General features: G+C 38.7%; 1 protein-coding gene across 6 annotated transcripts in view; it reads left to right on the top strand.

Moving 5' to 3' along the window:
* Positions 1-15,041, top strand: part of LOC107756109 (protein turtle homolog B-like) — a 122,147-nt gene that overhangs the window by 102,611 nt on the left and 4,495 nt on the right. For 3 of the 6 annotated variants that reach the window (XR_001641783.1, XM_016573105.1, XM_016573104.1), the window contains exons 18-20: positions 4,283-4,369; positions 9,083-10,726; positions 13,662-13,789. Coding sequence is in view for 5 of the 6 variants with exons in the window: in XM_016573105.1 (XP_016428591.1) it covers positions 4,283-4,369; positions 9,083-10,726; positions 13,662-13,789 (1,859 nt within the window). In the remaining variant the exon portion in view is untranslated. Of the gene's footprint in view, positions 1-4,282; positions 4,370-9,082; positions 10,727-11,723; positions 12,126-13,661; positions 13,790-15,041 lie in introns of those variants that run through there. The other 3 variants (XM_016573107.1, XM_016573108.1, XM_016573106.1) reach the window with 3 other exon arrangements.

The raw sequence follows: 15,041 nt of genomic DNA, 5'->3' as shown, positions 1-15,041 counted from the left end.
TAATATATATATATATAATATATATTTTATACAATGATTATAATAATAATAAAGTCTTTTAAGCTCACCAAGGCTGTATTTATTTGATTAACAAATTATTTTTTTTTTTTTTGTGAAATTTTTTTTTTTTTTTTTTTTTTTCACGAATTATCTTATTTTGTATGTTTACTAGAAACACCACTGGCCCATTTTGCCATATGAAGTTTATTATCATTAACTAACTACTTCAGAATGTTGGACATGTTGTAAAGGGATTGCATCTATCTATCTATCTATCTATCTATCTATCTATCTATCTGTCTGTCTGTCTGTCTGTCTGTCTGTCTGTCTGTCTGTCTGTCTGTCTGTCTGCCTGTCTGTCTGTCTGTCTATCATCTGACTCATTTGCTGTCTATTATCTGTCTGTCTGTCTGTCTGTCTGTCTGTCTATCTGTCTATCTGTCTGTCTGTCTGTCTGTCTGTCTGTCTATCTATCTATCATCTTTTTGCCACTTTTATTAATTACCAAATGAGAGGTGACAGAAAAAACAACCTGAGCTGAATTCAAAACTGCATCTTTATTGGTGCATTACAGCATTTATTAACAGTGTTGGGGGTAACACATTACAAGTACTTTTTAAAGTAACTAGTAAAGTAATGCATTACTTTTTAATTTAGAAGGAAATATCGGGGGTACTTTTTCAAATAAGTAATGCCAGTTACTTTGTTTCCCATGTATTGACTGACAGCTCTCCTGTCCCCATATTGAGAGAAATCGGGAGTACGTGCAGAGGAGTTGTGTGTGCTGTGTGAACATGATGTTACTGTAGTACTAGACTAAATATAAACACATTTACTCATCTCATCTGCACAAAAACAGATTCAGTATTCCTCAAAATGTATAAAAACAGTTAAAAGCAAACTCTGAATATTATACAAACCTGCAATAATTAAATATTTTAAATAAGACAAATATCATTTATGTATTTAATCCCATTTTATTAACCAGTGTCTTTGCTACTGACTTTCGATGATCCAATTCAACCTTACCAAGCGAAAATAACACATTTGTGTTTCATTTTTGTTATTTTGGAATAGTGTTGAACTTTCTTCTCCTGCGTCATATTCTTCATGCAATTTGTTTGAGCTGCGCCCTCTGCTGTACAGACATGAATTTACATTTCCTTCAGCCTGAGGCGTATTCTTTTCACTTTTGGTGTGAAAGGGCTTTTATATTTGTAAAATAACTTTTTATATTAAAAACAAACAAGCATGCCCTGCCCAGATTTAAAAAGTAACTCAAAGTAACATATCGCATTACTTTCCATTAAAAGTAACTAAGTAACGTAATTAGTTACTTTTTTAGGGAGTAACGCAATATTGTAATGCATTACTTTTAAAAGTAACTTTCCCCAACACTGTTTATTAATGGCATTTGAAGTTTATTCCTATTTTTCTGTAACTGATCTTGTGTTTTATGGCTGTTAATTAGCTATTTAAGTTATTGTAGGGGGAAAAATGCTGTTCATGTATTCCTGCTTGATAAATTGACTGTGGTTTTGGCCTCATGATCAATGGTTTTGATGACACTTACTACCCTAGCAAAGAAAGTACTGTAGGATTAGGGTCAGGTTCATCCTCATAGTAATTGGTTTCTGCACAGACACTGATTTAAAGTGACCTGCTGCTTTTGAGTTCCCATGGCAACAATCAGACACTGAAAAGAGAGTGCAAAACATGCTTGTACAGTACAAGCACTGTAAATGATATGCAACATCTGTGATTTAAAGTGCAGTTGTGTTAAAAGTGTTTTTTTAATCATTTTGTTTGCTATAATCCAAACACACAGAATAACAATTTATTTTGAAAATGAATATTAATCATACATGGAGTTTATATAATAATGGAGTCTCTGTAGTTCACCCAAAATTTGTTCTTGTGTGTCTCAAAACTGGTAGATACTGTATGTACAATTTTTCAGTGAATATTAACTTAAAACTGCTTATAAGCACATGAATATTTAAAGCATTGAGGCTTTTATTAGTTGTTTTTTCCCCTCTTAACATTATAAGCAGTAAGCAGTATTTCATAACTTACCATTAAAAGCAGTGCTAATCGCCTTTCAAAATTGCTAGCGCAACAAGTAGCTTAACCCAATGTCAAAACCGCTTTTTAAAAAGACGATAATCCAGAGTTAATGTTGTATAAAAAGCCCAGATGACAGAATTTTTTTTGTTTTTTTGGGGTGAACTGTAATGAGTTTTGGTGATAACCACAATATCTGTGGATTCTCTACCATGGTAAATGTGCATGCTGTGTTGTCTCTGCTTCAAAGAATGCCTGTTACAATGCTTTCGTATTTTTATTTTGCATTTACCATGGTATACTAACACACTACTGAAGAACAGGGAGGGTATAATACTTTATTTCTCCGGTATACCACTGCAACAATCTCGGCTTGTCTTAACTTACATTTTACACTAACTCTGTTGTTTGTCTTTCTTCCCAGTGCTAATAACAGTGGACATCGGTGACTAGGATTTCCATATTTATACTTTCAATAGTATTTGTTCATATTTTTTCTTCATAATCTAATATTTAAAATATTATCCTATCACAGTATCGCATACTGCTTTGATGAATCAAGAAGAAGCAAATTTACTTGCATCCTTTGATGTCCTCTAATGCTTCAGAAACACAAACGATGAGATTTAAGTGACTAGTGAGCATGTAACAGTGCTTCTCTATAATAATACATTTAAACTAGTGATGTCTCAGATATTACATTTATAGTACTTGATCCTCCTACATGCATCTTTCAGTAATCTAAAGCTAAGTGGGTTAACTCTGGTATGATGTCAGTCATAAACTGCATAGTCGCGACATTTAAAAACATGCTGCTATTGCATTTCACCTTATTTCATGATATGCTGGGATATGGTATCTCTTTGTGGTAGTGCTGTAGTATTGAATTGAGTATTTTAGCTAGTTATCTAACTGCTTTTATCTGCAGTATTGTTATGTTATTGTTATGGCATTCATTTTTCACAAAATATACTTTGAGTTATTGTACTTCTTTTACATAGGCTTGTGCTTTGCAAAATTATACAGTGGAGGCAAAAGTTTGATGTCACTAAAAATCTGGTATTCATTGTCAAGAAATAAAGACAGTATTTCATTATTGGTTCCTCGTCCCCAGTGGTTATTTACAATCCTATATATACTAAGCACTGATATTAAAGGAGACCATTTTAATGAGGTGCTATCTGCCTTAGCAATATGTCTTTCTCTGAATGAGATTGTGTTTAAAGATTTTTATCAAGAAATGGCTGTTCGCTGGGGTTATGTTTTGTCCATGAAATATGCATTTCATATCTCTTTCATTTCATTAACATAATTTAATTTGTGCTTTGCATTCTGTGCATAATACATATTTGATTTACAAAACAAATATTTCCATTAGAAAATGAATTTCATGCAGGCAAAAGGCAGAACTGAATGATGTATTATAAAGAAAGTAGAGAGAGCGAGAGAGAGAGAGAGAGAGAGAGAGAAAGAAAGAGAAAAAGAAAGAAAGAAAGAGAAAAAGAAAGTAAGTAAGTTTTGGGATTTTGAACATATAAAATGAAGAAATTTTAATCATGTCAAATGAATGAGAAATGCTTAACATTCTGTACTATTTCAATAAATAAGCTCATTTGTGTAGTAATCAGCATTGTTTCCACTGAAGCACATGATGGTATTTGGAGCATCAAATCATGCTGGCAAACAAACTCCACAAGTTTGTGTAAAACTTGATGATGCATTTTGAGTCCAGTTGTTATTAAAGCAACATTAAAAATTATTTAATTTTCATCATTTAAAAAAAAAAATCAAAATTGGAAATGTAATTATTTAAAAAATGCAGACACAAAGCATTTAGTCTCAGATCTTTGCACTCCACTGTATATCGGCTGCTTTTGTCAGGAATCTCAAATAAACCACTGAATGTCTACTGGTATTATCAAAACAAGGATTCTGCATGGATCCAAGCTGGCCTTGACATCCCTGCATGCATAGGCCCTAAAATGAGTGAAAGATGATAAACTGTGTCATTTAATAAATGAACAATCCAGTGCCCTCTACCATTATCATTTCTTATGTCCTCAAGCTCTCCCTTCCTCTTTCCTTCACTTCTATCTTTCCATGTCACTGTTTTTTTATTCTCCTACTACGTTGTTTGTATGGAAAGCAGCCTCATTAATTGCCAACATGACCCCTCCCCTCCCCATCCTTCCCATCTCTATTGTGTTTCCTGCCGCAGGAGTCCTCTTACCCCTCTACCTGGCATAGAACCCTACTGGGAAGGCCAGGAAAGGAGCAGCTACAGGCCTCCGCCCTCCAGTCCTCTGTGAGTGCCTGCACCTTGTTCAGCAGTGTGCACTGCCTTATGTCGCATGCGTCCCATGTGCGCTGCTGGGCACGGTTGTTTTGGCAGGCTGTGAACCCATGCGCTTTACACACAGGAGACCCAAAGCTTAAGACTTTGTTGCCTTTTGGCATCCTGCCGACTCACACATTTACACTTAGGACCGTGAAATTAAAGGCGCTTTCTGGGTTATTTTCAACTTAATTTCTGTTTTAGTGCGTGTGAATGTTTGTATAAAGAAACATTTACATTAATACACTTATAATGGAAGCAGGAAAGTGTGCCAGAGGGTTTCACATCAGAAATGTAAAGCTTGTATTATTTTTAAACACCTACAAGAGTGTAAGTAAATGTATTTTTGTTTGAAGTTATCATCTTTATTTTAAGATGGCAATTATTCTCATGGTGGAGCAACTGGTTATGTATTACAAAAATAATTCTTCTGATTGGTTAACTGATATAGAAGTATAGGGATAGTTACATGGAAAAAACTGTATCATCGCACTGCTCTCTGTCTGTTTCTCTCTCTCTCTATATATATATACAGGTACATCTCAAAAAATTAGAATATCATGAAAACACTCTAGGTGTAATGAATCTATATAATATATGGAATTCACTTTCTGAAATGAATGACAAAAAATATTGACCTTTTTCATGATATTCTAATTTTTTGAGATGTACCTGTATATAAAAAATATGTGAACCCATTAGAATTGGTTGGGTTTTTGCATTAATTGGTCATAAAATGGCAAACACAGTGTGCTTAAGCTAACAGCACACACACTAAGCAAGCACATTGTTGTTGTCAATACTTGTGACTGATGAAGATCAGATGACAGTATATGACCAATTAATGCAGAAAACCAACTAATTCCAAAGATTTCACATCCTTTTTTTGACCACTGTATTATATCCAACTTTGATCACATGCATACAGTATGTTCATATGAAGTGATATATATACTACTGTGTATAGCAAATCTCTACTGCCTCCTTTTTAATTTCCTCACAAAATATAAATGATCACATTAATTTTGAAAATAAAAGAAGGAAATAGTTACAAATAGTTACAATACACTACACAAACCTGTTTGCCTCCTAGGCTTCCATTATAAGCGTATTTACCTATTCCATTTATAATTTAAGGGACTCAGAATTGTTTGTGAGAACTGAGAGCATACCAAACTTGCAGTCCATAGACTTTAGGTTGTATATAACCTGGTGTGCACCTTTAATTTGATTAAGGCCTCAGTTTATTTCCATGTGTCCTGCAGAGGGCGACATTCACCTTTAATTTGATTATGAGGCAGTGCATTAAGAGCTGTGGAATCCTTGTCACAGAACTGGGTCAAGTTTGTCATGAACGCTTTTCATAACGCTTGCTTTATATGAAATTAAGCAAGCAACCAGACTTTAAATCAAATTTAGCCCTTTATTGAAATTTCAAAAAAATATATTTCACACACAATCATCTCTGAATCAAATTTAATACAGCTCCCCAAACTCTCATCAAGTCACCCGTTACATGGCTGGACCTTTGCTGTAAGATGAAGATGTGGATGTGAGTTTTGATTCTCTTGTGATGCAGTCACTTCTCCATTTAGTTAAGCCACTCCAGTTTACTCTTAGTTCTTCTAGCGTTATTCTCACTCCTGATGGGTCTCTCTGGGTGATCTGTTGCTTTTTCTCTCTGTCTGCCAAATTTTTTTCCTCCACAGGTCCACATTTTTAGTAGTAGCCTATCTATCTATCTATCTATCTATCTATCTATCTATCTATCTATCATCTGTATATACACATCATAGCTTCAGTTTTGTAACAATATTAAAATATTTTACTTGCTGTAGTCTACATAATGCATTGCATGTGAACTTTTGTGCTTCCACACATTTACAGTAGTTTAAATAACATTGGACCTATTAAGCCCACAGGCTGCCAAGGGGTGGCTTGCACTCTCTTTCATGTGTCTTAACCACCCCCATAATGTTCGTTTCAGATTTCTCCCTCCCAAGCACCTGAACTGCCTGTATGTCACCAACACACCCTTGCACACCAGAGGTTAATGTGCAGCAGCTAGTGTTCCTGCGTTCAGATTGCTTTTTGTTGTTATTTATTGTTTTGTTAGTGGATTTATCTTATATAAATGGTAAATATTGCACAATCCTGGTATATTATGGAGCTTATGCACTTTGTGTTGTTATTTGCAATTACTTTTACAGTGAATAGTAACAGTAGATTGAGCTTTTAATGAGATATTCTGTGCCAAAAACTGTATGTGGTATTCCTGTATATTGCCAGACAATCATTCTTAAATGCTCAGCTTGATTAGTCCAGGAAGATTTTTAATTTTGTGACCTAAAAAGCATCACCATGTTTGTATGAATTTTCCATGTGCTGTAGAATCTGAATGGAGTCTCAGTTTGAAGACTGTATTACAAAGTTCTAGGAGAAATTAGCATGAAAGGCCAAGTAAAGCCAGAAAAGGTTTATTTTGCTGGCCTCTATAAGGTCTGATACCATCTTCCTGTCAGCAATCCTGAGGTCATTATCTTTCATCACAACATTTAGCAGGACAACAACTTGACATGATCAGCTGATAAGGATAATTACAACTAAAACACACTGAATCTTTGATGTTTTATCAATGTTTTTATCCAAAACATGTTTACTCTTGCAAAATGAAAGCACAGCCTTGTTGACAAGCGAGCCAATATCCGATCAAACCTGTCTGTGTGTTTTCATTCTCTTTTCATTCTCTTAACAGACATGTTGTGTATTATGCCTCTAAACATTTGTGAGAACAATTGTGGGAAGTTTCTTTGGTGGGGACTTTCTTTTGCTAAAGAGTGTGTATTGTGTGTTCCCTCTGCTTGGCTGGGGAAAAGCCTGCTTTATGGTGCACTGTATTGTTGCTTGGAGCAGGCATAACGTCATTGCACCTGAATGGTGGTCATCAGTAGGCAGTTGCCATGGAAACCAAGCTCCGTCACCGCAGCCATTACAAGTGAAAGTACATGGTGTAATGATTCAGCAAAAACAAAGCTTCAGCCATTACATGTATATTTGTTATTGAATAAAGTATTATGACTCTCCAACATTTCCTGATTTTCTCTCTTCTTTTCTGGACTATGCTTGTTATTTCTCGTTGTTTGGTCACATAAATACTCTCAGTTGAATATCTTGGAAAATGTCACCATCTATGATTAATGAGGACTCATTTTTTGGATTTGTGATGTCTACCATACACACACTCACACACACACACACTAAAGCAATACTGTTAAACTGAATTAGCTGTGACATTCAAACAGTGGTGACTGGAGAGTGTGTTAAGGCCTTAACAAGGATGAGTTATGACAAGATATATCCAGAAAAAAACAGTGAAAATTACAACCAACAATCAAACTCATTGTAATCATATGTAGTCATCTCTATTAGGTTTCAGGGTGCTAGTTTATAGGGCCTTAAATAATCGAGTAATTATTCTCAAGTCCTGTGTCCTAGATATTTTCAAACTGATTTGAAGATAACTGATTCGTTTTTAATATGTAAAGTAGCATGAAGATGTCAAAAAGATAAACTGGCTAATCTAAATCATAGGTTACATTTAGCTAACGTGATTATGACCTTAAAGTAAACAAACCACTTCAGCAATCATTCTGGTTAATGCTAAAAGAGCATGTTGCACTGAAAGCTTGAGGACAACTGGTTATCTTAAGAAATTTTTCAAATGTATGTCAGAAAAATTCCAGAAAACAGTTCATTGACATATTAACAATGATAGCAATCATTTCAAGTAAATAAGCAAGTTTCAGTTGCTGACGTGTATATGCACTGTTGGATTTCATAGCTTACGTCATGCTCACCTTACCTGTCACTTTTGGTGCTTTTCCACTGCATGGTACGGGCACGGTACGGTTCACTTTTGGGGGGGTTTCCACTGGGTACAGTACCTGGTACCTGGTACTTTTTTTAGTACCACCTCGGTTGAGGTTCCAAGTGAACCGTACCATTACCAAAATGTGACGTGTAAACTCTGCAGATCATGGATTGGCCGGAGAGAATCGTCACTACCTTCGTCACTGAACTTGCGACGCAAACACAACAGAACCGCTAGATTTAAATCAGCACAGCCAGAGAAGGATCGAACGCAACTGTTTTGAACGAGCGCACCTTTTTTTAACAACCAAAAAGTGGCTGTGTCGAGGAAGTACAGACGTTCCTCGTGTTGATAGCAGAGGAGCGGATCCAGCGAGCTTGATGGGGCGACGCGGAATGAAAACGTTTTTCAGGAGTCGCGGCAGTAGAGGCGGCGCAACTATAACGACATGTGAATAATCCCGCCCACTCTAAAGCGATACTAAACTGCAGTGGAAACGCAAACCGAGCCGAGCCGAGCCGTGCCGTACCACGCTGTGGAAAGCGCCATTTGAGAGTTGTGAGTGTAGGATACCTTGAAGTACTTTGAGTGCGAGACTGTCAAAGAGACTTTCACAGTGCGTGTTGGTCTGTTGGTGGTGTATTATAAGTATATTTGAATCATAGGTATCATCAAATGAGAGCATTAAGATGAGTGATAAGCAACATCAGATTTATAACCAATTGTCTAAGATGTATTTTTACCTGAAACTACAATGTGCATGATGTAACTCATTATTTATTCTTCTTTCTTTTTCTTTCCCGCTTTTATAGATCATCTTCTGGAAAGGTTAGTCCAGAAAGTGTCCGTTCCATAGGACCTCCTTCAGAGTCCTCCGAGGATGGTTTACGAGCTAAGAAGCTTCCTCAAAGTCCTGCCAAGGAGAAGGAGCTGTCTTTATACAAGAAGACCAAGAGAGCAATAATTAGCAAGAAATATAGCGTCTCTAAGCACGAGGCGGAGGCTACTACGCCAATTGAATTGATCAGTCGTGGCCCAGATGGGCGCTTTGTCATGGAACCTACGGATGCGGAAACTCCAGTTAAGGCACGGCGCATCGAGGGCTTCCCCTTCGTGGAGGAGTCTGACCTGTACCCTGAATTTCGACAGTCAGATGAGGAGAATGATGATCCGGGGCCCATGCCGCCTATGATGGCAACCCTCAGACCCCATCAGATCTCGCCCATTTCTTCTAGCCAGGAGTCTTACTTGCAGCCCCCGGCCTACAGTCCCCGCTTCCAGAGGCCCATGAAAGGCATGACTATCATGGAAACCAGTCGACTCCAGGCTACAGGACAGATTCGTGGTGCTCCTCACTTCCGAGCCTTTTCCCATGGCCAGTTCTACAGCTACTTGGGAAGTCCAGGGGAACCTGAGCCTCCGCCTCCCTTCTACATGCCAGACACCAGCCCTCTCAGCTCAGTAATGTCTTCTCCTCCTTACCACCTGGAGGGCCCTTTTGGTCATCCCACCATCCCAGAGGAAATCGGTGAGGGAGAGATTCAGCATTATGCAGTCTCTGGCTACACCCTTCCCTTGGCGCACCCCTCCACCTCGCGCTCTCCAGACATCTGGCAGAGACCCGATTTTACCTTTGCCACAATCGAGGGTCCTCACTTTATTTTTCCACCCCCACACCCTTTGCATCTTCACCCGGAACCTCCCCTTCCTCCCCCTCTTGTTCTTCCTCCTAGAGCCCTCCAGCCCTCCACCCTTCAAGTATCTCCATACCCTGGTATCCTGCAGCTGGAGGCCCCAAAGAGCCGCCCAGGCAAGTCTCCCAGCAAGGTCAAGCCTCAAGGCCTTCCAGCCAAGCGTTTACCTATGCAAGAGGCACAGAGTCTAGGGCAGCTAAGACACACAAGCCACGGTATGGGTGTACCGGTATTGCCTTACTCTGACCCGGTGTCTCACATGGTTGGCCCAAGCTCGTTCGGAAGCCTGGATATGCAATGGTACGAGCTTACACCCAGGCTTAGCCCAAGGCAGCCCCGCAGGATGGAACCCAGCATGGTAGTTCTCCAGCCATCCCGCCTCTCACCTCTAACTCAGAGCCCTATTAGCTCTCACGAAGGCTCACCGGAGATTGTAGTGCGCCCCAGGCCCCGCCCCAGTATCATCCAACCCCCGATCCCTCCTGAGATGTCTGAGATCACCCTTCAACCTCCTTCTTCAGCTAGTTTCTCTAGAAGGTCCTCCCCCTCCTCCTCTCCTGCTCAAGGCCAAGGCAGCCGAAGGGCAAGTCCCACCTACCGATCCCACATGGCATTTGCCACCTCAGCAGCAAGCTATCCGTCACAGTCCCCTTCACCTCCTGTAGAAAGCAGCAACATTTTCAGGCAGATGCCAACCCAGAGGAGGACTGAGGAGGAGATCCTTCCATCAGAACCCTCTCCACCCCAGTTATCAGCTTCAGGGTAGGTGCACTAGGCCTGTAGAGTGTGGATTGATCAACCATGTACCATCTGGCCTAAGTGTAACATCTATAGGTCTTCTCAGTGCAGAAATAACCACACTTTTGATTTTAGTCTAAAGCTACAGTTTGCTCTCATGGGCAAAACTATGTTTGCTGCTTGCCTTAAGCTGGTTTTAGTAATGTTAGAACTCATGCTTTCATAGATACACTGCCCCAGATGCCTTGCATTATTCAAAACCATTCAAAGCCATTTTCTACATAGACAAGTTGTGCTATAGTTTTCTATGCCACTGATTCTGCTTTTCATGTCAGACATCCAATTTCATTCATAAGGTCTGTGAAGCACTTTAAAGCACTTGTCTTAGATCAAAAGCGAGCGACTTTAACCAAATGTGGTTGTGGGGTAACAGATTCTAAGTCAAGATGAATTATTTGCTTCACAGACGTGGTGACAGACCTTTTAGGGCTGCGTGTCTGGAGAAGTTCCATTTAAAGTTGATTAAAATGCAATAACGAAGCGCCTAAAAAGCCTGGAATCAGAGGTACACCACCACAGGATCTCAGCCTTTCCATCCACTGTCATGCTTTACCCTGCCTTTCACCCAACAGGAGGAACCCCACATGTGCAATAAAATTGACCAATCCAAGTCCAAATGAAGCCCACCGTTTTGACTAACTCCAGGCTTTTTAGGACGACTCTCAGAGTGTATGATGTGGAGGCTGAGGTTGGTGTGTCCGGCACAACAGGGACAGGGCTCTTCTCCTGTTCCAATGTAACCTGACCGCATGATTGCCTTTTCCACACTCCCCCCTCTCTCCTGCCTCCTGTCACCCAGGTCACCCCAGGTCTGACTACCGGGGGGGGCTTGTTGGGCGAATCGTGTTGCAGGGACTGTCTGCTCTCATCTGTTGCAATGTCGCCATCATCTTAAATAGGGCATTTGGTCATTCTTGATGACTCCTCGAGTCTTACCTGCTTTGTTTTTGATTGATCTCAGCTATCTGGGCAGCGTTGTTGTGACCAGGTCCTCTACACCGCAATAGGTAAGGGTTGGATCCATGTCTGAAAGGGGGGGGCAGCAGGTGGGGCTTTTATTCACCTCGTCCTTTAAAGGGGAATACAAGTCTTTGGGTCTTGCTTTCCTTTCGTTATTACCAAGTTTACAGATTTTTTTAAAATATTTATTTTCAGAAAGCCACATATTTTAGTTCTGCAGTCTTGAATCCTATATGCATTCTGGTCTTAGTATGCATATGTACGTTTCCCAGTTATTGATTAGGAAACCCAGCACATTTCATTTAATCAACACAACCTCATGCTTGAGACGCACTAAAAATAAAATATATCAAGAACCGAGCTTTAATATTGATTTTATGAGAATCCGCCATTTAGAAAGTCCTCACGGTTTGATTCATGGTAAACTTCCTGGTAAACTTGCTGTTTATAAAATAAATGTGCTTTTAAATGAAGGTTTATATTAAATGACAACAGAAACACTACTTGCAGTGGCTGGGAATTTGAACTCGACCTGGATCAAGGTGACCATTTTTTAGGGATCATCTCAAGCAGGAGTTGCATGTTATGCTTCATTTTAGGTAGGTGCTTTTTATTACTTGAAACCAATTCAAGTGATTTAAAAAACATGAGCCTTGTACAAACACCTTGTATGATAAAATGCTAAATTTTTTGTATAATCATGATTGATCTAGTGTACACGCAGTGTATGCATAAAACTGCACTTGTTTGGACTGCAGAACACATTTCACAATCATGCGAAGCAAGTTTTCTTCCAAAACAGTTCCTGCACTTCCTTTACAACGGGGAAAGCACTATTGGCACCAGAAAATGCTCCTTTTTAAGTTGTTGCTTTCACCCAATGAAGTGCTTTTCCAGAGTATTCCCCTTTAAAGTTCTGTTCCATGTGCAAATTGCCATGCATGCCATTGCTAAATATTGCTCTTCAGTTGAAAAAACAGCACATATCTGATTAAATTCTTGTTACATTTGTTGTCCAAGTGCTTTGTTTTATTTTTCATTATGTGACTGTTCCCAAGTAGCCATTTTCCCCTCCCGCCATCTCTCCCCCTGTCAGCATGGTGAAGCCCATTGTAGACAGTATTCATGTCTATGAGCACATTTCTGACAATGCTTTGTCGCTGAGCTGTGATTTTCCCCCTCTACTAATGGCCTTTAATTTCTCTCGGCAGCCTCAGCAGAAGGACGGCCCCTCTATAATGCTATTTCTGTTATTTTATTGTGCCTCATGAGAGCTGTGTGAGCGTGTGAGTGTGTGGGGCAGAGTATGCGGGCTGCCGGTTTAAGTGCCTCCATACTGTATTTGGATGGGAAGACTGTACATACAAACTTAAATGTCTGAGAATGGATTGATAAAGTATTATATATATAAATGTTTTCATAAGTAACATTTTAAAGTACTTTACCTTTACAGTTTTATTCTAATATGTATTTAAGTATGCTCATTCATTGTAATTACCCCAATCTGTGTCATGATTTCTCAAAAATTCTCTTTAAACAGATACATAATGTTGCCATATTGAGGTATTGTATACATTTTAAAACAAAATTCTTATTTTTCTTTTTAAATGTTGATTTGATCTCTAATTATTGAAAAACCTGCAGTTATAAATGTAATTTTCGAAGGGAAATTTCTGAAAAACTTTAAGTATACCTCTCTTTCCACTCAAATAAATGTTCTGCATCATACTTATCATGCTAAACTGGACCATGCCTGGTTCAGATCATTTGAGTGTAAGAGATTCATGGGTAATCTGAGTTGCCTGTAGGCCTGTACTAGCAACAGTAACTTAAGCAAAGGCCATGTGATCACTACTATGATCAGTTTAACATGCATGGCGAGCCACCGCACTACCCTTCCCCTGTGTGATGGCTTTGCCTCTCTTTGCTTCCTGCACAGAAAACGTCGAGGTGCAACAAGTGGTTCTGCAGGGTCTGAGAGGATAGAAGCACTGAGATATCAACGAGTGAAAAAAGCCAAGAAAGTCGGTGTCAACAATAACAACTCCAAGACCAGACGAAAGATGGGTGAGGAGCAAGTCACAAGCTACTGTAGTTCATATACTATACACCTGTTGTACAAAATATTAAGGTACATTTTTTCATAAACATACTGTAAGCTCTGTTCCAAAACCTAGTGAGTTGTTTTGTTGTATACTACCTTCTGTGAAAGCATGCTAACTGAAATGGAATATCGTGAGTGACTGATTTGGGTTGCTTTGGAGCAGCCTTCATGTCGGTAGCATATCTGTGATGCCTTAAAATGCTGTCTATGGAGACATCACTTAGTTTTGATACAGAACGATAATGAGCATTTTTGTTAAGTCAACATATTTATTATGTGTGAGCATCATGTATTAAGGGAAAAAGTACATTGTCTTCACGAGTTGTTTAAAATATTCAGAGTCAGTTATGCATTTTATGTTTGTAGGGCACTGAGATGTGAGAAGGTGGTGTTGAGAGAGACTCTTCATAACAGTGGTTCTCCACATTGAAGTGCTCTCTGTGCTTCCTTTAACACTATAAATCCCTTTCCTAGAATACACAGTAGCCCCTCACTGCAGAACAAAGATCCAGGGGGCGGGGTTGGATCCACATCAAGGGGGTGGAGAGGAGACGGGTAGGTTTAGGTATATGTAAGGTGGGAGGAGTTGGATCTGGATCCAACCTCGCCCCCTGGATCTTGTGTTCTGCAGTGAGGACCAGAATACAAGTGGTCATTGGCACTGTACTGATGACGATCTGTGCTGTATACTGCTTTTTAACAAAATTATCCACTTTTATTTACATTTATCCTGACTCATGATAGTTTATGCCATACTTTATGCTCACATTATAACATTTCATTATCATTTAGTTTGTAGTGTGCAAGAAAGAGAGTTTATACTTGACAAAAAGTGGTTATTTTTTAAATGATCTAAGAATTTAAATAAAGGTTTATTTATTTATTTATTTTTTAATGCAGTGGTTTTCTACTGGTTCTGCTTCAGGACCCAGATTTCACATTGTTATCAAGTACCAGCCCTTAACACAGTAGTAAAATTGTTCCGCTTGCAAAAAAAAAGTATAATATAAAATTGATTTCATATTCCTGGCATGCAACAAATGTTTATTGTAAGATAATGTAATGTGATAATGTAAGATGTATTTTCTTAAACCTTTTAATCATTTTGTTCATAGTTAGGGTTAGTTACACAACCTTTTACCAAGTGACAGATGAATTTGAAAAATTATATATATACAGTATATATATATATATATATATATATATATACAGTAC

This window comes from Sinocyclocheilus rhinocerous, unplaced genomic scaffold (assembly GCF_001515625.1).
Source record: "Sinocyclocheilus rhinocerous isolate Xijiao unplaced genomic scaffold, SAMN03320098_v1.1 scaffold682, whole genome shotgun sequence".
NCBI lineage: Eukaryota > Metazoa > Chordata > Actinopteri > Cypriniformes > Cyprinidae > Sinocyclocheilus > Sinocyclocheilus rhinocerous.
Note: the sequence above shows the minus strand (reverse complement) of the source record. Positions and strands in the feature narration are given on the sequence as shown.